The sequence below is a fragment of the Eptesicus fuscus genome, chromosome 13, assembly GCF_027574615.1.
Source record: "Eptesicus fuscus isolate TK198812 chromosome 13, DD_ASM_mEF_20220401, whole genome shotgun sequence".
In the NCBI taxonomy this organism is placed as follows: Eukaryota; Metazoa; Chordata; class Mammalia; order Chiroptera; family Vespertilionidae; genus Eptesicus; species Eptesicus fuscus.
Genome location: NC_072485.1, coordinates 11765773 through 11792809, shown reverse-complemented (window position 1 = coordinate 11792809; position 27037 = coordinate 11765773). Strand labels below are relative to the sequence as shown.

The window sequence follows — 27037 nt, the reverse complement described above, 5'->3', positions numbered from 1 at the left end:
CTCTGTGCACTTGGAGAAATTTCTGCTCTAAATGCTACGCTCTAGAATCATTTTCATCTCTGATTAAAGATTCTCATGCATTAGTCACCCACTACTGAATCAAAATTGCTCTATAACCAGCTTTTATGATATTCGCCAACAGAGCAGTGTTTTCTCTGGAGATCTTACTTGAGATGTTTTCAGATTTGCAAGTCTAAAACTAAAATAAATTCTAAACCCCAATAAATTTTAGAGCTGTAAATAATCTTTATAGTAAATTAGATCAAAATGTTAGGTGACTTTATCAGTGCCATTAGCTGATTTGCTATTATGCCACCTGTATAGGCTGGAAGGGTGACCCTAAAATGTAGAGACCAGATTTACAGAGTTTACCCTCTAACCTCTTCACCTGTCTCATCCCAATTTACTAACTTACCATAGTTGTTCTCCACAAAAATTAGTATTTCTAAGAAACATCCAGTCAAGGGAATTTATAAGGAGTGTGTACTGTAAACATTGTTCAAGAATAGATAAAAAGTGGTGGGGTTTTTTTTTGTTTGTTTTTTAAGGGAAAAGAGTTTGCCTTTCGTTTTCTAGCCCCTAAATATTTCCTCAGGCTGATTTGCCTTCTTTGCACTGGAGTCATTACAACTCCCTGTGTTCTCAGCTAATTCTGCTGCTGTTGCTTCAGGAATACCTAAAATATAGAACGCAGAATTTCCTAAAATTGACTCTGGTCCTAATTTTATTTATTTATATTGAAATCAATGAAGGATCGTCCATTTCCAAAAATAAATGGGCTTCTTTCCTTCCTTTTTACTCCGCCCTTTGTCTTTTATACAGAAAGACCAGCACAATGATAAACTTGTTTTTAAGAAACAATTTTGGTTCGAGTAGTGAAAATACGTGAGGCATTATTTAATTTACAAGAACTGATTATAGGTATCTTTTATAATCTCTCATTTGTCATCTCTTTTTAAAGTTCTGGCTGTTGACATGTAAAAATTTTGAGTGAGTGTTTTAAATTTCAAATCTATTTGGTATTTAGTCTGTTCAGTGGAGCTTTGAGGCTGTTAAAGGTCAAAATTGATAGTAGCCACAGAAACCAATGGTGTGAAATCATTTTTAGCTATTCAGCATTCCAAAATTCAAGAATTTAAGAGGCATTAGTTTTGGCACTGAAATGGGAAACGCAGGCCAGAATGTGCACTCCGGCAAGCCCCAAAGGCATTCAGACTATGGACTCCACAGTAAGCATGCTTTGCCATTAATATTAACTCAGGGCGGTTGCAGAAAGAAATGAGCCAGGCTGTCACCTTAGTGCCTCGGAGGCATTTTGCCTTAAACTTTTCAGGATGCATATAGGGAAAGTATCTCTTTTTGAAAACTTATGTGTTAACTTGAATTTTCAAATTACCGATCAAGTGACAATCTTATAAAATTGCCACCAAATCTGCAACTTAAAATGTGGATAAATTTTGTAACCTTAAAATACATAAAAAATTGGTGAGATCCTTCTCTTTTACTTCATAGTGAGCTCAATTCTTCCTTTTCTATTTGGATGGGAGTTTTATTTCCAGGGAATGAGTCACTGAATTTCATGAGATTTTATGCTGCCTCCCTGACTCATAACTATCATTTCATGGGGCTTATCTTCAAACCGCATCAGGTGGTAGAGCAGTGAAGCACATAGAGGAGAAATACAGAGCAGATTAGTTCTTCTCTCCACTTAGGTAGGAAGAAGAAGGTGCATAGAAAAAAATGAGGGATTACAGAACACTTAGAAAACACAAGGACTCTTCATCTTTTATTTATTTATTTATTTTAAATTTAATAAATATTTATTGTTCAGATTATTACAATTGTTCCTCTTTTTTCCCCCCATAGCTCCCCTCCACCCGGTTCCCACCCCACCTTCTGCCCTTACCTCCCCCCCATTGTCCTCATCCATAGGTGTACGATTTTTGTCCAGTCTCTTCCAGGACCCCTCACACCCTTTTCCCCCTGAGAATTTTCAGTCCACTCCCTTCCTATGCCCCTGATTCTATTATATTCACCAGTTTATTCTGTTCATCAGATTTTTAATTCACTTGATTTTTAGATTCACTTGTTGATAGATACGTATTTGTTGTTCATAATTTTTATCTTTACCTTTTTCTTCTTCCTCTTCTTAAAGAATACCTTTCAACATTTCATATAATACTGGTTTGGTGTTGATGAACTCCTTTAGCTTTTTCTTATCTGTGAAGCTCTTTATCTGACCTTCAATTCTGAATGATAGCTTTGCTGGGTAGAGGAATCTTGGTTGTAGGTTCTTGCTATTCATCACTTTGACTATTTCTTGCCACTCCCATCTGGCCTGCATAGTTTCTGTTGAGAAATCAGCTGACAATCGTATGGGTGCTCCCTTGTAGGTAATTAACTTTTTCTCTTGCTGCTTTTAATATTCTCTCTTTGTCTTTTGCTCTTGGTATTTTAATTATGATGTGTCTTGGTGTGGTACTCTTTGGATTCCTTTTGTTTGGGGTTCTCTGCGCTTCCTGGACTTGTAAGTCTATTTCTTTCACCAGGTGGGGGAAGTTTTCAGTCATTATTTCTTCAAATAGGTTTTCAGTATCTTGCTCTCTCTCTTCTTCTGGCACCACCATTATTCTGATGTTGGTACACTTGAAGTTGTCCCAGAGACTTCTTACACTATCTTCAGATTTTTAGATTCGTTTTTCTTTTTGCTTTTCTGGTTGAGTGTTTTTTGCTTCTTTGTATTTCAAATCTTTGACTTGATTCTTGCGTTCCTCTAGTCTGCTGTTGGGTCTCTGTATAATATTTTTTATTTCAGTCAGTGTATGTTTAATTTCTAGTTGGTCCTTTTTCATATCCTTGAGGGTCTCGCTAAATTTATCAGCCTTTTCTAGGAAATTCTTGAAAAATCTTATAACCGTGGTTTTGAACTCTATATCCATTAGTTTGTTTTCCTCCATTTCTTTCGTTTGTGATCTGTTTCTTTGTGTCTGCATTTTCGCTGCTTCCCTGAGTTGGTAGGGTAGCTTTGTGTGCTAGGTGTCCTATATGGCCCAGTGGCTCGGCCTCCCCAGTTACCTGAGGTGGACACTCTTGGTGCACCCCTTTGTGGACTGTGTGTACAGCCTTGTTGTAGTTAATTCTTGATTGTTGTTGGTATCACTGGGAGGAATTGACCTCCACTCCAATTGGCTGTGAGGATCAGCTGTGTCTATGCCGGGAGAACTTCTGTGCTGGAGACAGCCTTATGAGACAAGACTTGCAAAATTGCAAAAGCCTCTGTGCTCAGCTTGGATGGGGTAGAGTCTCAGGGCTGAGCAGACAGTCTTGGCTTCCAGTCAGCCCTGCCCTATTACCCTGGGTCTCAGTGTCCCTCGGTAATCGCTGCAAGCACCTCTAAGAGTAAGCCATCCTCGAGTTTTGCCTGCTGCCAGACAGTCCAATTTCTCCCCCAATGAATCTTGATTCCCAGATTCTCGCCCAGAACTGGAGTTCAGCACAGTGGGTAGCTTCCATTTCCCTCCTGCTAGAGAAAGCCAGCGGCGCACTCAGCAGTCAGTCCTCTCTTCAAGCACTCGCATGCGTGCCTCTAGACCTCTGCCTTTCGCGGCTCCCCTGAGTTTCCGCCTGACAGTCCAGATTTCCCCCATATAAGCCTGGGTCCCCAGGGTCTCGCCTAGAACTGGGGTTCAGTGCAGTCGGAACTGGGGTTCAGCGTAGTCGGGAGCTTTTGTCTCCTTCCCTCTAGAGAAAGCCAGCCAGGCACTCAGCCGCCCGCACGTACCTCAGCCTTTTGCAGCTCCTCTGATGCTCCGTGTGCTTTCCTCTTTTCTTCTAGTTGTAGAATTTCCACTCAGCCAGCTTTCCTGTGGTTCTGGATGGTGTTCGTTTTGTCTTTTAGTTGTAGTTTTGAAATTGTTGTGCGAGGCAGCAGTTTAGGTGTTTACCTATGCCGCCATCTTGGTTTCCCCAGCTTCTCCCATTCTCTTACTCTCTCTTGCCATATGTTTTCTCTATGTACATCTGCCTCAGTTTTCTCTCTGGGCACCAGCTTTATCTCTTCCTAAATTGACTTGGTAGAATAGGGCCTGCTCCAGCTCCAGAGCTACAGAAGCTCCCACTTTCACACCATTACCAAGCTGAAGAATCTTCCTTCCAAAATCCCAGAGAAAGACCCCAGTCCGGAATCTTCATCTTTTAAATTTCTTCAGAGCTGTCATCATTCTCCAACACTCAAAGACATAGTAGCTAATGCCATTATAGAGTCCAAATGCATTCCTTAGCAAAAAATGCATTCAGATGAATAATTAGCAACAAAGACTTCTAATTTACCACAGCAGATTGACTACCTGAATTTTTCATTAATCTCCTCTGAAACAATAGTAAACTGATAGTGAAGATAGAAAAGAAATGTAGCCCTCCTCCAGCATGTCCTTACAATGGTCAGGGGAAACCCACAATGCCACAAAATCTTGCCACACATAAAACTTCTAAACAAATTTTAATGCCTCGCACTTAAATAGAGACTTTCAAATGTATTAGTCAGTTGTTGAGTGCCTTTAACATGAAAGAGGAAGATCAAAATAAAAAAGCAGACCACATCCCATCCCACCGAAAGACAACAACAAAAATTGGTTGTTGGAGAAAAAGGGAAAATGGGCGCTCAAGAGCCCAGTGAGCCAGAGCAGCTTCCTTTCTGCAGTGGTGAGGGAGCAGACACACCAACCTCCATGGTACCCCGCTCCCCTCCCATGCTTGCAGGGACAATCATGGATCCAAAGCAGCAGTGAATTTTCATCTCGAAAATCAATTTGTAGAAAAACTCTGTTGTGAGGAGGAAGGGTGACAGGCAGGTAAACTAGGATTTGTGTGGCTTCCAAATACTCAACATGTGGCTGACGCTCCCTGGTTGTCTGTCAACCAGCTGGGGATTAATTTAGATTCATGAAGAATGTAAGCTTCCATATCAGTCCTGAGTTGCTGAAGAAATGGATTGTTAGGCCGAGCTTGAAAGCCAGCCCAGGGATTTGGACTCACTATATCATTTCAGAAGGGATCACAGGCTATGTGGTGACCCGGGTCTAAATCCCTGATCCCCGCATACACATTTGATCGTTTATTCAGCACCCTGACTCATATCATCACCAGGCAAGCTGTGTGAAACACCTCCCCTGGCCTCCTGCACAGCCCACCAGTAACTCATTCAGATCGTCCTATTGGAAATAATCTGGATATCGCCCTTCAGTGTTCATAGCTATAAAGGCCGCTAACCCCTGGATATCACAGGAGCTTGGACCAATTTATCCTTGCGTGCTATCCTTTTTATTATTGAAAGGTAATACTGTAGTTAGTTTATTGATATCAAAGTGTTTACTTGGAAAAGAATAAAACCTGAAAAAGCTTGTTGTCTCTGTGATTTGGGGTACAGTATATGTGAGATGTATTTAAATTGTGAGAAGATTGATTCATTATGAAGAGTTTCCTCCCAGCCAACGTGCAGTGAATTATTTACAGCTCCTGGCATCCAAAGCAGTGCCTGCACCCTTCTTTTAGTCATTTTCAAATATTTTCATAGCTGTAACCCAATTTATTTTTCAGTGTCAGAATATTCCAATTGTAGCAAAATATCAAGACCTTGGTGAAACAAACCAACCATGGAAGAGAGAAACTAGGGGGCTTAAAATATGAGGCGGGTGTGGGGGTTGGGAGGGGAATGATTATGTGGGAATTTATATGTATACTCGAGGCCTGATGCATGAAATTCATGCAAGAGTAGGCTTTCCTTCCCCTGGCTGCTGGCACCAGCTTCCCTCTGGCACCTGGGACCTGGGCTTCCCTCGCAGCCCTGGCTTCATCTGGAAGGTCATCCAGAAGGATGTCCAGTCTAATGAGCATATTATGCTTTTATTATTATAGATATGCATAACTCATGGACACAGGCAATAGAGTGATAAAGGCCTGGGAGGGGGGTACGGGGTAAAGGGGGTCGAAGGGATAAAACACACATATACAAAGGGGACATCTGTAGTACTTTCAACAATAAAGATAGATTAAAAATATATATTGGGAGAGAGGGATGTAGCTCTCTCCTATTTGTTGATTATGGGTCCTTAAGGAAACGTGTTGGAAAGATTGAGCTTATGGTCTATTTTATACTCGGTGGAAGTGAACTTTGTTACTCTGTTTCTTGTCTTTTGTACTAAGATCCACAGCCATCATTACAGAACACTTAGAAAACACAAGGAATCTTCATCTTTTTTCCTATGGAATTTCCTCCTTTGAATTGTATCATGTGGGGTACCATATGCTGTCTTGTATTGCTAATTTGTTTCTATCAGTATTTCTTGGCTTTTAAATTTTATATTAACCATTCTTGGCATCCCCACTTACTCTTCTCTTTTCAGAGTACAATTTTAGCATGCAACAGGCACTCAATAAGTGTCTGTTGATTGGTGGATATCACTGATTGACACCCACATGTTGCACATCGATAGATGTTCTATTTGAGCAAAACAAAATTATTGTGGAATTCATTGATAAATTAAACTATTGTTGAGGGAATCTGAACATATCTCTGAAGTGGTTGATGATACAGAATATGTAAAGAAAATCAACATCTGTTAAAACAAAAACAAAAGCACCTAGTACTAAGGACTTCCGTACTGATTGCCATTGGGCCTCAGCTATATGTCAGGTTAGTTTTGTGGTGGAAAGCTATCTTAGTGTAGTCTTATTATTTTCTTTAGGGCTAAGCTTGACTAGGAATTAACAGATCTGGGTTCCAGTTCCAGTGTCACCACTGTCTTATTACTTCCATGAGCAAATCACTCTGATTTATTCTGGACTCAACCTTCACCCTCCATATATTTATCAGAGAAGAGCATGTCTGGCTTTGGCATAGAGCTATATTATGTGGATTTAATGACATAAGGCATTTGAAAGAATTTTGAAATGTTAGAATAAGCCTCATTTTCCTATATCCCAAGTTAATATTATCATCATATCCTATTTTTAAAGAAATGGTGAAATAGAACTGCTTTTTAAAATTATTTACAAAGCAAAATACTATAACTGTGGTTCATAAAATAAATATAGATTGTTCATATTATAAGAATTCTCAGTACCACCAACTGTTATTTTCAGGGAATATGTTTTGTCCATTAAGAAAGTTTGAGAATGAATGATTATTTGTTCTTTTCTTTAGTGAATAAATGATTATCATTGCTTGTGCAGTGAACTTACATTTTCACACATCCTTTGTTCTCCTTCCTCTTATTGCCTCTTTGACTTTGCCTTCTCTCTGTCACTCTGGTTCCTTTCCTCAACCCCCCTCTTCCATTTTATAACTTGTTAACATTAACCTGTCCTAGGAGGATGCGTTGTTTTAGGAAAAAGGTAATGGGCTTGGCTCCACTATGCCTTCCAAATAAAGTCTAAACTTTTAGTTTAGGATTTCAAAGCTTTGTCTTAACTTACTGCTTCGGCTTTAGCTCTCATTCTGACCTTATTCTGTGATGGTATCAAATGGTTGGAAAGAGTTGATCCTGATCATAATTTTCTTGCCTTCTAAACCTTTGATCTGTTGTACTCCACATGCACTTGTTAGAAGTCTTTGCATCTTTAAGTGCTGTCTCTCCTAGGAAGACTTTGTGGCTTCCGCTACAAATGTTTTTTCTCTTCTAGACTTCAGTACCTTTAAAATCTACTTTTCTTAGGGCATCTAGCCCATTCTCCTTTACACGACTTTTATATTAGTATGGTTTTGTGTGTTTATTCAGTAATTATTTTCTGCTTCTTTTATTCCCTGTTTCTATCTCTGTTGATAAAGCTTTGAGCTTCTTTGGCTGTGTTCTACTTATCATTATATTCTGAAGTGTCTAGAAGATTTTTTCTTGGGCAATAAGAAGCAGCCCATAAGAGTTGTTGAATTCAATTGAAGTGCCGGGCCACATCTTTAGGCATGAGTATCAAACTGAACCTTTCATGGAACTGGAAAGAGTAAAACCAGAGTCAGTGTACTAGCAAAGAGTCTCTAAGTGTGACTGGAAGGAAAGAAGTCAGCTGTTGGACAGATATGCTAGTGAGGTTAGAAATGTGTATTGCCAGGAATCAGCATATATCAGAGATACTTGGAATCATGAATATTGTTCTACAAAGTTAAACGTTTGGTTTACATGTCAGGACACAGGACACCCATTTAAAGCTTAGCAAGTGTCTATAAAACATAAAAGGAGTGCTGTAGAATCTGCCCAGATTTTAAAAACATAGAGTGTAAATCCTTTGTGTTTGAATAAAAACATGTAGTATGCAGTTTCCTCAGTTTGTTTAGGGGGTAAAAATCAAATTTGAACAGATATTTTCAAGTAGTACCAGGACCAGCTTTGTGTTTATTATTATTACGATAACTTGAAGGGATCTTTCCTGGGACATAGCGTTTCCTAGTGTTAGGAATCCCGTGAAGGCCACATCCATACAAAGAGCAGGGGCATTCGCAGGAGCACAGTTATTGATTGGATTCCTGAGTCTTTCACCTGTCTGCCCATGCATGTACATTTCCCCTGCTTATCAGATTCACATTATCTATATTTTCTCCTTAGGTTATTAAAACGGGAAGAAAGTTTCACATTCATTCCTCGTTCCCGTGAAGATCTCCCCGACAACTTTCCAAAGGAAATCCCTGGGATCTGCTATTTCCTGGAGGTAAGGACTGGTCCCAAGCCGCCAAAGCCTTCTCTCTCCTCATCGAGAATCAAAAAGGTTTCCTACAACATTGGCACCATGTTCCTCCGGGAGACCAGCCTCTGAGACGTGCGACAGATCAAAGACTCCTCCAAAAGCACAAGCCCGGGACACGGGGCACGGCGGGCGGGTGGAGAGGGCTTCTCTTTCACTGCTTCGTTGGGAACACACAGCGGAATCTCGGTGATGTCAGGCAATAATCCTCGAAAACGGCGGGTGATGACTGTCCATTTCAAAACACTGGAGGGTGGGGGGAAACAAGGCGTGTCCATCCATAGGAGTGTTTTTGGTCACACATATATTTTAATTACAAGTATGGGACCCCTTTCCAAACTAACCGATAAATAGAGTTCATGTTTGCTTGTTTGTCACACACACAGATATCTTTCCCTATATATTTGTATCACTTTTGACAGCCAGTTTTAGTATATATTCCTACATTTAGTGAGGTGGTATGCGAAGGATATTTTCTAATTTTGTTTTTTCTGAATGGACATTTCATACACATATCATGGCAGCGTGGTAAGCTTCCCAGCAGGAAGAACTGTAAATCAGCAAATATTTTAGGGATATTACCTATTTTTATACATATCTCTTCTAGATAGTTACCTTTCACACAACATTATTAGATGTTCTGGATCTGTTACTGCATAGTTGGTATATAATGTAACGCTAACCTATTCATTGAATATAGTTTTACTTACCTAGAGTCGTTAGTGCTTAGACTGAGAACACATATAACCAAGGGTTTCAGATGCTGAGAAAGAGTTGTACATCTGCCTAGTAAATATATCCTGTAGATTTAATTAATGTAACATGGAACCCAGAGCAAATGGAATCTCCTAATAGTAGCTAAGATTAAAGAAAGATCCTCTTTGCCATCTTCTAACCAGTATCAGTCCAAATAAAATGCTCTCTTCATTGAACGCTTTTCAACTTAGCACTCACGGGTACAGGTAGTTATGACAAGGTACTGACTGCGCTCTAAAAACAGCAGCCTACTAAGTGACATGCTCATACTCCCCCACCCCCTTCGTGACGGATGACTCCTAAGGCCACTCTCAGGAGTGAATTCCTACATACTGCCATTAGTGACAACACTTTTGCCAACAACTTTGTTCCTTCATGTATAATAAAATCAAGGAAAAATGCCTGTATTTAATGGCTTTAAGATTAAAAAAAATATGTTCATCTTCAGTTGGATTGAGTTGGCTTCTAAATTCAGTGAATCACCTTCAAAACGGTGAAGCAGGTCTAACCTTCACTTAGTCATCACCATAGTTACCAATAGGCTTCCATCACAGGACCTGCTAAAATGAAGACCAGTTCCCAATAATTAGCATTGCATGGAAATATTATTACAGACTCACCAGAAATTAGGAGCACGGTGTGTCCAGAGATTTTCTGTTTTGGATCAGATATAAAACCTAAGTTTTCTATTGAGGTTAATGAGCTGTCAGTATTTTTTCCTTGAAAACCTTAGGGTGTCCATTTTCTTACTATAGTACATACACTCATTGTGTCTACTGAATACAATATGTGTCTTCTTCTGGTCGGTGACTTGGGCTGCATTATGATTTGCTTACGGCATAACTCAGCAAAGGAGCATATTAACTAGTGTCCAATGTAGTCTATGAGGCTGCTTTAGTGTTTTTAAGCTCTCTAAGTGGGTCGCTAGAAAGCATTTAGAAATATGCAAAGTATTTGTTATAAGGTGATCACTTGCATACTTGTTGAGCTCTGTCCTCGCCCTGGGGCTTATGAGGACACGCGTGTATCACTCTTCCTGTGGGATGGGACCTGGACCAGCGCTCTCTGAATCCTGGCCTGTCCTTCTCTTCCCTGAGTCCAGGCCTCTGTTCTCAACCACTTGGGGCGAGAAGGCCCAGGTGTTTATGGGAGGCTGTGTAGGCTGAGGACAGGGTGCTCTCCTGGGCGTAATCACTCACAAAAGAATTCTTCAGGGCACTGGGAGATGAACGCACTTCCTTCACAGGGGACGGCCAGCTGTCCGGTCAGTGCACGGAACAGGCAGGGGCACCTCAGTCCTTGCTGGGGAATGGGAGCACCCTGGTCCTCGTGCTGAGAATAGGACCCCTTAGCTATGTATGTTGGTGGGCTGCTCACAGCACAGGGGCATGCGGAGGGAACCCAGCTCACTGAATCATGAATGCTTATTCTGCACAGTAACTTAGAGCTTATCATGATGTGGCAAATCAATGCATGTTTTGGCAGTAAGCAATGCATTCTGTTACCATTAGCCTGAGAGGGACTTCCATGAAGAATCCAGTCTATTTCCCTGCTTCTTGGAAAGGTTTGTCTAAGCAGCTCTTCTAAACATATGGCTATTCTCTCTAAACTATGATCACCTGTGGGAAGCATATTTTAAAAGCATCGCTGGAAATCCACTCTGTTATCTGGTAATGGAACTAGGGCCCCAAACCAAAATTGTAGATGCATTTAGTTTGTCAGAAGAATAACAAACTCTTTCTTAGTGTATATGATTTTACTTAGAGAAGTTGCTGTTTACATTGTCACAAATGTCACAATGAAGAATATGCCAAAAATCTATTAACTATCACAGACACAATGTAAGCTACAGTTTTCATACAATATTATCTATATATATATCTTTCAAGCTATCGTCCCAAGCAATGGTCTAATCTGTTACCATTTTGCCAGTTTAGTACAATTGGTCATTATAGTTACTGTACACTGTTGCTATGTGTGTGCAAGGGCTGTTTAAAATGGCTGTTCATGCTAGCTGTAGTCATAGAATTTAGAAGCTGTGGAAAAGCATCATACATTGTTCTACATAATACACTCCACTTGCATTCTGTTAGGAATTGTGGCTGTAATAATGGGTGGTAATTGGTATTTCATCTGCTTATATACAGTTTTCTCACTTACAAGTTACCACACACATCATGCATTTTAGCAAGGCAGACTAAAAGTAATTTACATGGATGTCCCACAGAAATCAAGTGGTATTAAATTGGGTAAATAGCTTTAACCCACTTTAAAAGGGGTTACTTTAAATATAATGTGGCACCTGTTTTAGTGTTCTTTCAAGTAATAAATTGGAAGAAGTCACTTTATGACTAGCCATCAGTGCCAAAGCTTTCATCAGCAAGCATATCACTTTGATGGAGAGGATGTCATTGTTTGCAAATAAATCTGTTATCTAACAAAGTGAGAAACCTCCATAGGTACCCCAAACACACTGCGCAGTATGTGCTTTGTGACCCTCAATAGGTAATATCAGCCATAATTAAAGAATAATACTCAGAGCCTGGAGAAATGCAGTGTCGTGTGGTGTGAAGAAGGACCCAACTGTTAAAATCTGCCTTGATATTCATCAGTTCTCTTATATGTTAAATTAGATGAGGTTTCCTTTGAGCACCTGACTAGATGCTGCCCAGTGAGATGTGACCTGCCCATGGCTGAGACTGGAGAGCAGGTTCATGGAGTCGGCACTTCAAATGTGACTCTCGTGGTCTCACACTTGTTCCTGTGACAAAGGTGTCAAGAACACAGTGTTTTATTATGAAAATGCAAAAGTGTGTGCCTCTCCAAGAAAAACAGAGCAAAACAGAACAACAGCCTAAACAGTAGCACTCATGTACAAGTGCAGACGGCGTTTCATTTTGCAAATTCCTCCCAAGAGTTCCAGCAGTAAAACAAAATTAATCTGATGCATACAAAAGGCAAAGCCACAGAGAATTTGGAAAACCGCCAGGCTCTGTGTTTTGTGCAGAATCATATTGCTACCAATTGAAATAGGGTACTTGAGTTTGTGAGGTATCGAGAGGGGCACAAGATTATTACCATCATTACATATATTTCATGAAGGCTCCTTGGGTTCCTGACGCGCTGAGGGCACTGGGCAGAGAGTGAAACTCCGGCATGTAGGTTTCTATCTTCTCACGCATGTTGAGCATTACACAGTCCATGCCCAGACCCTCTTTTACTCCACGCAGCACCGAAAACCATCCCCACCCCTCACGCCTGGCCCCATCAAACACTTCTCTGTACCTCTGAGCCTAACGCGGCCACAGGAAGAGTTTCTGAGGCCTGTTTCAGGCCCAGAGGAAGAGTCACACAGCGTCAGGCCCAGGAAACAGTGCCCTTCTGAAGGGAACTAACCACCCCCAGGGGTCTGGGGCATGCTGACATCTGAGCTTCTCCCCCTGCTTTTTCTCCTCAGTACAACCTGCTGAGCACCCACTGCAGCCACTGAATGTCCATTCGGAATGAATGATATATGCACAGCTTTGGGGGGGCACCAGGTGCCTCTCAGCCAGCAATACCTGATGCTCAAGACCAACAACAAAGTCCCATCTTAAACTGGGCATTTCTGTTATGAGAGTTCAGATCGTCAATACAAAAAGAATCATTTCAGAGGCTTTTACAAATATATCTTATTAGACACAGCCTGAAAAACATGATGCACGAGAGCCTGAATTGTTAAAGTGTAACATATTCCATTCTGAAAGATGATTCTTTATGGATAGCTCTGACACAAATATACTCAATCCACAGTTAGCTGATTTAGCACACACAGACATTGTGCTGAAATGATTGAATGGATTTTATTATTAAAAGTGTAAATGAACCCCAGCTGCAGACTCAATTTCAGGATCCTCATGGTGGTGACTGAAGAACAGACACTGATATTACATACAAATTATCATAAATTTTCTCAGAACACATTGAGATAGTGTGCAAAATTCCTTCCTCACACTTGATCCAAACAATTGAAACCTGAGGATTATTGTGCTACCACTTTTCTGTTCCTCCATCTAGTCTCTCCTTCCTTCTTCCTTTCATTGAAAGAAGTCATTTGTATACAGGGTGGGGCAAAAGTAGGTTACTGTTGTTCATATGAGAATAATACAACGATTAATAAATAATAAATAATAATGCAAAAATAAATTCTGTGTTTTGTGTACCCAACACTGTAAACCTACTTTTGCCCCACCGTGTGTGTGTGTGTGTGTGTGTGTGTGTGTGTGTGTGTGTAGTGTAGCTATTTCAAGATTAAAAGGAGTAACATTTTTGGAGGTAGAGAAGTAAAATTTGTGTTTTTATTCCTAATATGTTGTGGCCGGAACACACAGTTTCATTCAGGTGTCTTGTTGCCACCCTTTCTTATTAAAAACAATGCTGTTTAATGGCTCAACTCATGAACTTGACAGTATCTGGCTGTCTTCAAAAGAATTACCTAGGAAGTGTTTAGGAATACAAAGTACTGGGCTTTGCCTTCAGAGGTTCGGATTCAGTAGGTTTTAGGAATCTGTAGAAAGAAAACCACTCTAGGGAATGCTAATATGTAGCCAGATTTGGAGATCATTGAAGAATACTCAAATAACCCCAATCACTAGGAATAACTACAGATCGACTGACATAGCAATATATTATTTTGAAAGCTATATACTCTGAGCTTCATAGCATTGTTTGTTTCACAAGTTTTAATTTTAGCTGTGGTTTCAAATTTATTCTCTGCTTCTTAAGTACGAGTCTTCGAACTTATTAGAGACAGAAATCAACACTGATAAGCATGAGGGATGAATATTGCTCACTATAGGGCTACTAGGCATACTAGATATGGCACCATTTTCTTAATTACTGCCTGAACTGTGCAGTATATCACAATATTTGCTGATCCTCACCACCAATATTTATATCTAGCATGAACTTTTGGACAGAGAAACAAATGTTGAAGTAGCAGCCTTGTTTTTGAATGCTTTGATGTTTATGTTAAGAAAAGTCAACATAATACTTAATCTCACTCTGTACTTTTCACACTGAACTGTACATTCATCTAAAAATATTCCCTAGCAATACCTTGTAACAACCTTTCAAGCAATAACTTAAGCCATGGTGTTGATGCCATATGAAATGTGCAATTTTGTGCACTTCATAGAACATTTAGGGAAATAGAGACATGTTTTATATAAGCAATAACATAGCTGGTGTGAACTTTTAAAAGATATTCGCCATATTCTACTACAGCAAGATGGACAACAGGTGATGACACAGGTAAAAAGTATCTGAGAAATGCCGTGCTCAGTCTATCTCAGAAGACATTCAGTGTACACAGGCCATAAAGTAATTAATAGACTCCTGTCAGATTATTTCTGTAGTATAATTTTTAAAATACCTATAATAATATTTCTCTCAAGAGATGTGTACATATGTAATGTTGCCCAGGTTTTCAGTCTTTGTAGTACATAATGGTAAGGAGCAGTTAAGAATGGATACGTGAGTAAAAGTAGAACAAAAGTTGGTTGAGTTGATTGAGAATGTAGGCTTTGCAAAAATATAGATGGGTCTTGGGAAAAGTTAATTAATCCAAATGTAAGTTTGATAGGGTCTTAGAAGATGAAAGATAAAAGATAAAAAGAGGTTATTACCACTGTTTTCTACGATGGCAAGTGTTCAGTAAGTATAACAGTATTTTGGCTTCAGAATATGGTTGAAAGTCATTTGTAGTATAATTACTAACCATCTTAAGATGATTATGTAGTTATATTGAAAATAACCTGCTCCTCTCAGCTATTTTGATGATGGTACGAAAGCTTTCAGTCCTTTTATAGTTAAATTACCTTTCCTTTATTTAGAATAATGTATGGGGATTACAGCTAAAAGCCACTGGTAAACTTGTTACACCAGGGATATTCTAAGCAACAGATTATTATTTAGCAAATAATTTAAGTTTAAATCCATTCTTAAGCCTCTACGACTATAGCTCCTATTATTGCCTCACTGAGTAAACTCTCTTCTAATCACGAATATGAGCACAATTGGAATGGTGGGTGGGTTTGCTAGCATTTTAAATTCCTAATACCCATACCAAAACTTAAGTTAGCCTCCTTTTGTCTACAGTTTAGAAAATTACCCTATAAAATCAATCAGGGCTGTTGACTCACTGAGACAGTTTTGACAGTTGTATTTTTGTATATCATTCAATGCTTAACCCTTAAAAGCATGCTTTTGATTATTATAAATAATGACAAATTGTTCATTTGAAACTATTAAGGTACATTGAATTTATCCTCTCAGTTAATTCATCCAGTAACTAAGATCATTCTTAATATTAGACTTAAGCACTGTTGTTTATTATCTGAAAGCAGAAGACACAAGAAAAAAAAAAAAGAAAAAAAAGAAATGGCAAGCCTAAGTAATAACTTGTTTCTGATTCTTTTGATACATTTTTTTAAAAAAGTAATCAGTTTCTATTCAGTCTTTTTCTGTGGCCTTTTCACTATTTGGAGATAAAGAAGGGATTCTACTAAATATATTTTTGCTGCAGTCTACTACATGTAATTAAATATAAGTTGGGCAATAATGCATTAATTGGGATAAAAATCAGAAGTGTACACAATGGCTTCTCACACCACCTTACTTTTTAAAGAGAATTTCTCCTTTTATGTTGTCTGGCAGCTAGTTACACATCAGACTCCGGACAGGGACAGATGGAAAGGCTGGGAGGGGGAGGGGCTCTAGAAGAGATTGAGCAAAGAGATTTAATTGCATGAAGGTGTAGATAATCTCGAAGGAGAGGCGGTTTCCATAATAGACACGTGTGGCTTAATGAGAGCCAGATGATTTGTTGGGCTGGTGGTCATTCCCGTTTTAAAAAGCAAAGAGAAAACTCCACAGGCCGTTCTCAGTGTCCTTAGGGTCGTGTTAGCCTCGCAGCAGCTGCACGTGTCAGTGGAACTGGGACTCCGGACTCGAAGAGCTATGAATAGAAACTCTCTGAAGGTGGCAGATAGCACTACCACGTTGCCCTGATGAAGGTAAATGAAAGTGTCAGAGCATCTGGGCCGAAGGGACAGAGAAAGCCAGATACCAGCTCTGCCGTATGTCATGGGAAAGCTGTTAAAATTAGCACAAAGGAACAGACTATCGGTGTGCAACTGATAGGAAAACAAAACTCTCCTCCCCCCCCCCCCCCACACACACCCACACTCTATAGCATGCCTGTCTGAGCTAACATTCAGCGAGGAAAATACAATTTGCTTTTATACATCCTTTTTAAAATCCTGAAATTATAAAAAATAGCTTTCCTTAGTTTGAAAATGTAATCAGAAAGAATGAGAAATATTTGTTCTGTGTCCTAAAATCTATAAAATCCTTCCTTGGGCCAGACTACATTCCATGTCATTCTTCACAATGTTCTCAAATGGGGTTTTAGCTGCTAGCAAAACAAGAGCTCAGCTTCAGAGTAGGTGGGAGCCTTTACGACCCGACAGCCTAACCATCGCATTCAGGGTGCTCCTGAGGGTCGGAGCCGGGGAGAGGCGCCCCTGGCATTTGATGGCGTGCTGTGGGAGAGATGAAGCTGACTCTGTCTTCCAATATTAAAGTGCTTAGGTAACCTCTTATTGTCAAAGATGTTTCATGTACAAGCAATTGGTTAATTCAAGCAGAGTTTTATTAGAACATACATGTTAAAAGGATGAAATAAACATGAACAATTACCAGTTAGAAAAATAATGTAGGATAAAGATTTGCTGTTTTAGAAGAGTAGACTTGCTTATATCCAAAAGTTGGAATGCTAGAGACTTGAAAGTTTTCTGACTATATCAAATTGTTCAACACTGAGAAAGGAAAATAATTTTGTTGATGTATCCCTTAAGGTTTTATTCCCTAAAGATAACATATAATTATAAATTACAATTAAATTATTTTTCCTCCATGTTCTTTGCTTTTGGAAAACAATAAAGGTGTAGATGATGTCATAAATAAGACAAACTTAAGAATTGTGGCATTGAGCCATGGTTTGCAAATTTGTTAACATTCTTCTACCTAAAATAATAAACTTTTATTTTATTTTTTAATATGTTTTTATTGATTTCAGAGAAAGGAGAAGAAATGGAGAGAGAGATCGAAACAACAGTGATGAGAGAGAACCATTGATAGGCTGCCTCCTGCACGCCCCACATTGGGGATCGAGCCTGCAGCCGGGCATGTGCCCTGACTGGGACTTGAACTGTGACCTCCTGGTTCATAGGTCGATGCTCAACCACTGAGCCACACTGGCTGGGTACAAACTGTTTTTAATAATATAAGGATTAAGGATAGCCATTAAATACTATATTTAGACTTGTTCACATTAGGATATAGAGCAAAGCATCTCAAACTTCTCAAAATAAAATCTAATTCAAAACTCTTTTAAGTTCAAGTCATTTGAACAACACATGTATGTTTATATCATCTTTAACAAGAAACAATGCATTCCCAACGCAATGAAACCTCAATTCCATTATTGCTTCCCCAGAAGCATGCCTTTATGATCAATATCACTAACTTTCATGGCTAGCAAGAGAGTATAGCGTTCTTTTGAGACTGGGGTGATCTGTATCAATATATTTGTGTATAGTCACTTAAAAGGCTTCCCTCTTTTTTATAGCTTTTTTTTTTTTTTTTGCAGTTCAAAGCATCATAGAAGCAAAATATTAGAGCGAGCAGATAGTTTTTTAATAACGTGAACCCCAGACCCTATAAATTACCTTGTTGAAATCAAAACCTAACCTCGGCTTGGAGTCTCAAATAAATTGCTTTTATATTATTTGACTATAATTTATTATCAAGAAGGAGAAATTAATTCTTATGTAGATCTCACTTTAACCAAGAAGGTCAAGGTAAACCAGATGACTCTATAATTATCTACAGTAATTCAGGTAGTTTTTTTAAAAATTCTTTAATTTTTGCTTTTGTTGTGCAAAGATAATTATTAGTGGATGGCAGCTAAAATTATTATTCCTATCTTTTACATTTGTTTCAAGTGTGTCACCAGGCACTTGTCAAATCAGTTCTTTTCATTTATTATGTAACTCAGTGACCTGGAATAATAGTTACCCATTGCTCTTTCTTTTGATCCTTAAAAACACTTCATTTTTCCTGTCTAAAAGAATTCTCCTGCTAAAATGCAAATGAGCACCTGACTGTAGGAGGTATTCCATTTTGTGAGCATATGTGAAGTACTGTAGCTGAGTTCAACTGGACTGCAAAAAAGAGCCACCAAAGGGAAGATGAAAAAAAGACAGAAAAATCAAACTTTGCCTATAGCCAAACCTGCTGACCTAGAACAAAGCTGAAAATAGATGGCAAGGTCAATTGATTATAGTTGACCCTTGAACAATACAAGTTTGATCTGTGCAGATCCAATTATACATGAATTTCCTTCAATAGTTAGTCATTTAATCTCCAGATTGTGCATGTGTGGGTTTAACCAACTGCAGATCGAAAACAGTATTTTCAGTCTGCAGTTGGGAATCTGAGGATCAGAGAGCCAATTGTGTGCAATGTTCTATGCCATCCTCTATAATAAAAGGCTAATATGCAAATAGACCGAACAGTGGAACAACTGGTTGCTATGATGCGCACTGACCACCAGGGGGAAGATGCTCAATGCAGGAGCTGCCCCCTGGTAGTCAGTGTGCTCTTACAGGGGGAGCACCACTCAGCCAGAAGCCAGGCTCATAGCTGGTGAGCACAGCGGGGTGGCAGGAGCCTCTCCTGCCTCCGTGGCAGCACTAAGGTCCCCTTGGGGGATGTCCACCGAGGGGTCCTAGACTGTAATAGGGCACAGGCTGGGCTGAGGGACACCCCCCAGTGCACAAATGTCATGCACCAGGCCTCTAGTCCTACCTAATAATAGACAAATATGCAAATTGGCCGCACCTTCGCTATGCCCAAGCCACGCCCACCAGCCAATCAGGACAAGTATGCAAATTACCTCAACAAAGATGGCGGCTAATTTGCATATCATGACAGCTTAGAAAGAAGCCAAGAGATGCTGAAGGGAGCAAAGCTGTGGAGAAGCAAGCAAGCCAGGGGGGAGGGGGGGGGAGGAGAAGGGAGGAGCGGAGGTGGGGCCGGGGGAGAAGGAAGGAGAGCGGGACGGGCTGGCGGAGAAGGCGGGCCGGGGGACAAGGGAGGAGCGGAGGCGGGGCGGGGTAGAGTGCAACAGGAAACCCTATTGCAGGATTTTTCCTGCAACGGGAATGCTAGTTTTATATAAGAGACTTGAGAATCCATGGATTTTGGTATCTGCTGGGGTCCTAGAACCAGTCCTTCTCAAATGCCCAGGGACCACTGAGTTTTGGGGAATCAAAGTTAAATGTGAATGTTCAGCTGCATGGCAGTCCAGTAGCCCTAACCTCCCACATTGCTCAAGGGTCAACTCTATAGATATTTAAGCACAGTATTCATAGTTAACAGAACATCATAAAATTCAGCATGTCAAACTGTTGAATTTGAAACAGATAAGAAACTTAAGAAATATGCTAATCAAAATGAAAGTATTAAGAGACAAAAATAATTTCTTGCATTACATATGCCCACAAGTATAGAATTTATTTTCTGTTGGGAAAATTTGTCTTCAATCCATATTGGCTATATGATCTAATTAGACATTAGTATAGCCTTTATAACAATGACCACCCATGCAAGAACCCAAATATCAAGTGTGGCCATAACTTGAATATTAACAAAATTGAATATTATTTCTGAATAAGACAGCTGCTGAATGTGAAATGAGTGAGCTATATGTATAGATATTATGTGCAGCAAACTAATTAGGTCCTCAAAGTTAGTCAGTATCCTCAGCCTCTCTCTCTCTTTTTTTTATTTTGTGTTTTTTCTTCCCTTCCTCCCTCCTCTAACCCCATGCCTTTGAGATTTTAACATATAGCTACTTTTAACCATAATTTTGGCTTACTTGCCAGAATTAACAAATTCTCAAGTTCTTAAATACAAAAAGACATGAGTTAGATCATTTTATGATGCATCCAGGGGTCAATCATTTATAAATCTCAATTCAAAAAGAAAATTCAATCATTTCTAGCAGAGTTTGATTCATGAGGATAAAGAAAATATTTTATTTAAAATAATAAAAATGAGGAAGACAGAAGAGTATGTCCTTCCATTTTTACGTACCCTCTAAAAACACTACAATAATTTGAACAAGTCTTGAACAAGATTCAAAGAATCTTTAATCTCCAAAACTAAAAACTTGATTGATCTTATTCATACTTTTATATTAGTGTACTAACATTACATTCAAACTACTTAACGTGTCTCCATGACCTAAGTTTGTGTTCAGCAACTGAAAATCATACAGAAATAGTACAGCCTTTTTCTCTCTAAAGTATGCTTCACTAAGTCCAGTCCCTGTGGATTTGGCTCTTATTCTCCTTTGGACTTCTTCGTTACACGCCCCAGGGTTCCTCTGCTCTAACACGTCAGGTAGTCAGACAAAGATAGGGATGTGAAAACTTCAGAAAATGTTTAACCTTCAAAAGGGAAGGATTTCTGTGTTAATCGATTTTTTATGTATTTAACACTGATAATTTTAAATTGTGAAAAAACAAAAACAGGCAGCTACCATATAAATTGACTATTATGAAAATGCCAATGGCTTCCCTCCTGTGATTTTCATTAAGAAAGCTTTTGTCTTGAAATGATAGACAATCTATATACTTATTCAAATTATGAAATATGGCATTCAATAACGTTACCATTTTTATTTCTTGAGGGAAACATTTTAATAATGAATGTAAAAATAGAAGAAATGTGGCTGAGAAAAGCAGGAGAACTTAAGACGAGTTTGAGTAACTCTGATCCAAAGTCCCATTTCCCCCCCTCCATTTTGCTGCCGCCTGCTGAATTGATATGTAAGGCCCAGATTGGCAAAATTCACAAGCTACTAACTATTGTCACCTTTAAGAATCTGGAGATAAGCAGAAATTACTCTGTGTGGAAATCGAATCACATCACCATGGTGGGTTAAGCCTACTAGGGAAGTCAGGTTAGGTTCAAATAGAAAAAAGTGGTTCCTGGAGAGAAAGACTTCTGATTTTTTTAAGAGTTGGCTAGACAGATTATACCATTATTTAAAAAAATCTTTCTGAGAGTTTTGCCTTGGAAAAGCTCTAAAGTTTTATAATAGCTGCCTGTAACAAACTACATTATAACATTGGTAATCAAGTGACAAAACTGTCTCGTTACGCTTTTAAAATGTACCGATTAAGTGCATTCCAGAAATAATACATATCTTTCTTCATTTCAAAGTCAACCTACCTGAATTCTGACTCTTCGACTGTGAGTAGCCATTTTACAAAACCAAAGGGTCTAATATCCCAAACAGTATTTTAGATTAAAAAACAAAACAATAAACCTTGCCTGCTCATTTCAATGCATAAGACGAACAGCCAATGCATTTCCGTCCAACATTCCAGCACCATATAATAATAAATAGGGTTCCCAACGCACTTATTAAAAATACATAGTTATAATGTGCTGGGCCATCTTTCACTTCCTCTGCATGGGGTAGGTTTCACTTAACCAGATACATGAATTATTTTAATATTTTGTCCAAGTCATTTGCTGTAATTTCACGGGTCTAAATTTTTGGTTTGGTTTGCGATGTAAATAATATTGTATATCTGCTATTTTGCTATCAGATTATACTTTGTAAATCATCTCTTTTAAATATCTAGTTATCACAAACTTAAATTACAATGTCATCAAAATAACACTAGGTAAATATACTAATATATCTGTAGGGCATGGTTAAATGAAACATATTTTGAAATGTCAAGCTATTTTTCATTTTTAAAAGGATGAATGCATCTCTTAAGCCTGTACCATTAATTTTTAAAAAGTTTCATTTAGTGTTTCATATTATATTTTAAAGTACTTTTCTTTATTCAGTAGTACAGGTTTAGAGAAATGATAAAATGTGTCTCATTTCACTAGAATTTTAAGACACTTATAGGATTATAAACATCTGTAACTTCTTTGTTTTTCATGTTAACCACTTTTTACTTATTTGATTATGTTTATTTATAATTATGCTAAATCATGCACAATGTAAATAGCATGTTTCATTATGCAAAATGTCTTTGTATTTACACACTGCAGAACAAGGTAAATTTATATATGAAAATGAGTGGTAAAAACCTGGGTTTCTTATAAAACAAAGTAGAAATAACAGTTGTGTGTTATATTTACATAATTCATTATAAAGCTATCTGTTTAAGTCATGCAATTATTTACTGTATAAATCCAAACTGTCACGTAAAATATTTAAATCAATAAATGATTCCAAAAAGAACGAGTCTATAGATTCTTTTTAGTATATTTTTTCACACTGTGAATGACAACTAAAGGTATGACTGAATGGTAAGTGAAAAAATAGGAAACAAATAAATGAATGAGGGTGAGGGGAATATTCTCAATGCATTATTATGGTCGATGATGATACTTTTGACAAGATATTAAGCAAGGCCAATGTTTAATTATTTTTCTAACATGAAGTATCTCCTTAATTATCTTACAAAATCCAACTGCACAGGTCATCCTTCTGTAGTTTTATTCACTCTGAATATATATCACACAGAAAAGGCATGAGTCGCCTGTCTATGGCCAGTTGCTTTCAGGAAAGGATAGGGGAAAAAAGGGATCATTTTACTGTCATTATTTTTTTATATATATATTTTATCGATTTCAGAGAAGAAGGAAGAAAGAAATAGAAACATCAATGATGAGAGAGAATCATTGATTGGCTGCCTCCTGCATACTGCCTACTGGGGATCAAGCCTGCAACCTGGGCATGTGCCCTTGACTGGAATCAAACCTGGGACCCATCAGTGCCCAAGCTGATGCTCTATCCACTGAGCCAAACCAGCTATGGCATTTTACTGTCACTATTAAATGTCAGTTGAATGCCAACTGAGTGCTTGTAAGTGCCCCATCCAACAGTTAGTTTGGATGCAGCACATACCTATGAGGAGAAGACCAGTTTAATCTAACGTCCCTATATTTCAGCAGTGTATACAGTATTTACAAAATCAAGCCATCTTTATTTTCTCGGCCCTCTCCCCCAAAACCACTTGGTCTCAACCATACAAGTTTCTCTCCTAAGTAAGGTTCTTATTCTTGCCTTATTGCTTTTTCTTCATGGTTGTCTCTTGATTTATTGGCAGCTGTGGGAGGGAAGGCAGCACTCTTAATCTGATCTATGCCGTAGAACCAAGTCTCTGTTACACTGAGAAATCTTCATGGGTCTCAGTTGCTCGCTTCAGAATTCTTTTACTTTTTCAGGCTTATCTCCTTTTTGTGAAGTACAAAAGTCATTATTAGCATTATCCAAAATTTTGTGAGCAAACCACCCAGGTTTGTCTTAAACTCAGTTCTTTCTCTTAACACCTTGCCAATACGGCAAGAGGAAGCCAACATGCACTAGTGTTCTGGCTCTCACAACTACTTGCTCTAGAGGTGCAGACTCTGAGGGCAGGTGCTCTGCCTTCCAAGTTATCCAAGGTCAACAGTTTTACCATTTTTCCCTCACCTAGTATATGCCCTCCTCTTTTCAACGTCACAGACCCCCATCTTGCCTGCAAGGTTTTATGTTCTGCACATTGGTAAGGACAGAAAAGGCTGCACTTACAAAAAAATCCAAGATCTCATGCCATCAATGTATATTTTTCACTACATAGCAGGACAGAAATGTTCCGAGTTGGTGTAAATTTACTTCATGTTAGACTACTAAGAACCCAGTCTGACCGTGGCTCTGCCTAATAGGATTTTACAGGCCAGGCATAGGAACAGTATATTCCTTTCATTCACATTCCCACCTCTAGACTCGGTCACATAGCTACACCTAACTGCAAGGGAACATGGGAAATGCTCTCCAATTGTGTATCCCAGAAAATGTAAGGGTCTGATGAAGAGCTAACAACTTCTGCCATAATTATATTTTACTTTGAGATTTTTTATTATCTTATTCTAAATGCCTAAACTAAATATTCTAAACTAGCCCAGGCTTAAGCGTGTGTCTCCCTATAGAAAACAGACCTGGAATCTCTTAGAAACCATGCTAATGATATTAGCTATGAGGTTGTCTTGCTTCTCTAATTCTCATGGACAGAGACATTCTAAAGAAATTAATGATTAATATCTGAAAACAAATCCCCCAAATAAAATATCTTTACAAAGTTCTCAGATTCATGCTGAGAGAGCTCTACCAATCAGGAGGGAACTCCATTTAAAGTGTCATCACTACCATCTACACTAATAAAAGAGTAAGATGCAAATTGACCATACCTTCACAACACCCACCAGCCAATCAGGAGTGAGTATGCAAATTAACCCAACAAAGATGGTGGGTTAATTTGCATACACAGGCACCTAGTGGCCCAGGGTGGGGCAGACGCTTGCATTGTCGCCATGACGATGACGCAGGCGTTCTGCACCGCCCCAGCTGCTCCAGGCCTCTGGGCAGCATGGGAAGGTGGAAAGGCGGCTCTGGCCAGAGGCAAGGCAGTGCCAGCAGCCAGAGGAAGGAAGGCCCATTCTTGTACGAATCTTCATGCATTGGGCCTCTAGTGATTCAATAAGAGAATTGAAGGTGACAGAAACTCCTCAAGAGATGAAGCCCATCCCATGTATGTGCCACACATGTGAGAAGGGACTATCCATCTTGTTGATTGAAAAAGCTGGCATATACGAAGTGCCAAAATAGAGGTTCCTACATTAATTTAAATAGAATTGCAGTGGCCAGAGCAAGAAGCAAGAAACCTTTAATCATCCCAGTACTGAACAGATTATGCAGTTTTAGATTTTCAATTTGGGACTTCAAGCCTAAGACATTTTCCATTGTGAAGAGGCAATGTACATAAGATTTCAACATTCAAAGTTATATAGAAGCATGTCACCAAATTTTGATCTGAATTTACGCCTTTTAGTTGAAGGTTATGATTACAGAACCATATGTGCAACGAAGTAAGCACAAGTTGTGATAATTTAAGTGTGTGACATTGGAAATTATGTCAATCTGAGACTCATCCCAGTATATGATTTATTAGCTAGGAAGCTTTCAGGAAACACACCTACTCCATGTGATAGCTGTGCTTTGCTCAGCCGAGATTTCCATTGGAGGAAAACTCATCTGTCTTGCTAAAACCCAACATGGGAGACAGGCCTGTGTGTCTTTTTAAAACAAGATGAGGCTCTTTTAGAATTTATCAATTTTCTTATTTTAGCATGCAACTTATCTGTTGCTCTCACTTCAAAGAAGGCGATGGCTTTACATTTTCAAATGTTATTTGATAATGGATCTGTAACTAATCAGCCTTTGTTTCTCAATGCAGAATGCTTGAAACGCCAACTTAAAGGTCACATGTTCTGTTGCCAAATTACAAATGAATGGCAAGGAATCTGCTAAATTTAAGTGAATTCTGAGAAAACCTCTTCAACACCATTAGTGCTTCAAGGGGCCTCAGTCTCAGGATTTCTCATGAAGTTTGTTGTTGTTGTAACAAACAAATGATTATGCAAGAATGTATAAATTACATCTCCTTCCAAAGGCTAAGTTTACATTGTTGGCTGTCTTTAACTTACAATCTTCAAGACTTATTAATGAGGTGCCTTCTGTGCAGCTAATTAGTGTTGGTTAGTAGGAAGTAACTGGGATTACATAGGTCAGAATACTGCTAAGCCCATGCTCCTATCCACTCTCCCACATGGGTATTTGGATCTTGATCAAAATTTAAGCATATTGTATTATTCTACACACCATATCACCATGTTCTTCACTCTAATATATTAATGCATTTCTGCTGGATGAAGGTTAAATGTTTACTTCCTCATTTATACTAAACTAGAGGCCTGGTGCATGAAATTTGTACATGGGGAGGGGTCCCTCAGCCTGGCCTCTTGCAATCCGGGACCCCTCTAAACCAGCAGTCGGACATCCCTCTCACAATCTGGGACCTCTGGCTCCTAACCACTGGCCTGCCTGCCTGCCTGATCACCCCTAACCACTCTGCCTTCCTGATCGCCCTTAACCACTTCTGCCTGCCTGCCTGATCACCCCTAACCACTCTGCCTGCCTGCCTGATTGCCCCTAACTACTCACCTGCCTGCCTGATCGCCCCTAACTGCTTGCCTGCCTGCCTGATCACCCCTAACCACCTCTGCCTCAGCCCCCGCCATTGCGGCTTCATCTGGAAGTACATCTGGAATGACATCTGGAAGGTCGTTTGGCTGTCTGGTCTAATTAGCATATTATGCTTTTATTATTATAGATATGCTCTAGGGTATCCTAGCTAAGCTTAAGAAGAAACTGGATGAATGAGCTTAGCTTTCATTTGCATGAAATTTTAAAAAAATATATTTTATTGATTTTTTACAGAGAGGAAGGGAGATGGATAGAGAGCTAGAAACATCAATGAGAGAGAAACATCAATCAGCTGCCTCCTGCACACCCCCCACTGGGGATGTG

General features: G+C 39.1%; 1 protein-coding gene across 2 annotated transcripts in view; it reads left to right on the top strand.

The window, feature by feature from the left end:
* GUCY1A2 (guanylate cyclase 1 soluble subunit alpha 2) overlaps nt 1-27037 on the top strand; it is a 352258-nt gene that overhangs the window by 287571 nt on the left and 37650 nt on the right. Inside the window, exon 8 of one of the 2 annotated variants that reach the window (XR_008557856.1) lies at nt 8595-8697. Coding sequence is in view for 1 of the 2 variants with exons in the window: in XM_028132015.2 (XP_027987816.2) it covers nt 8595-8802 (208 nt within the window). In the remaining variant the exon portion in view is untranslated. Of the gene's footprint in view, nt 1-8594; nt 10114-27037 lie in introns of those variants that run through there. The other variant, XM_028132015.2, reaches the window with a different exon arrangement.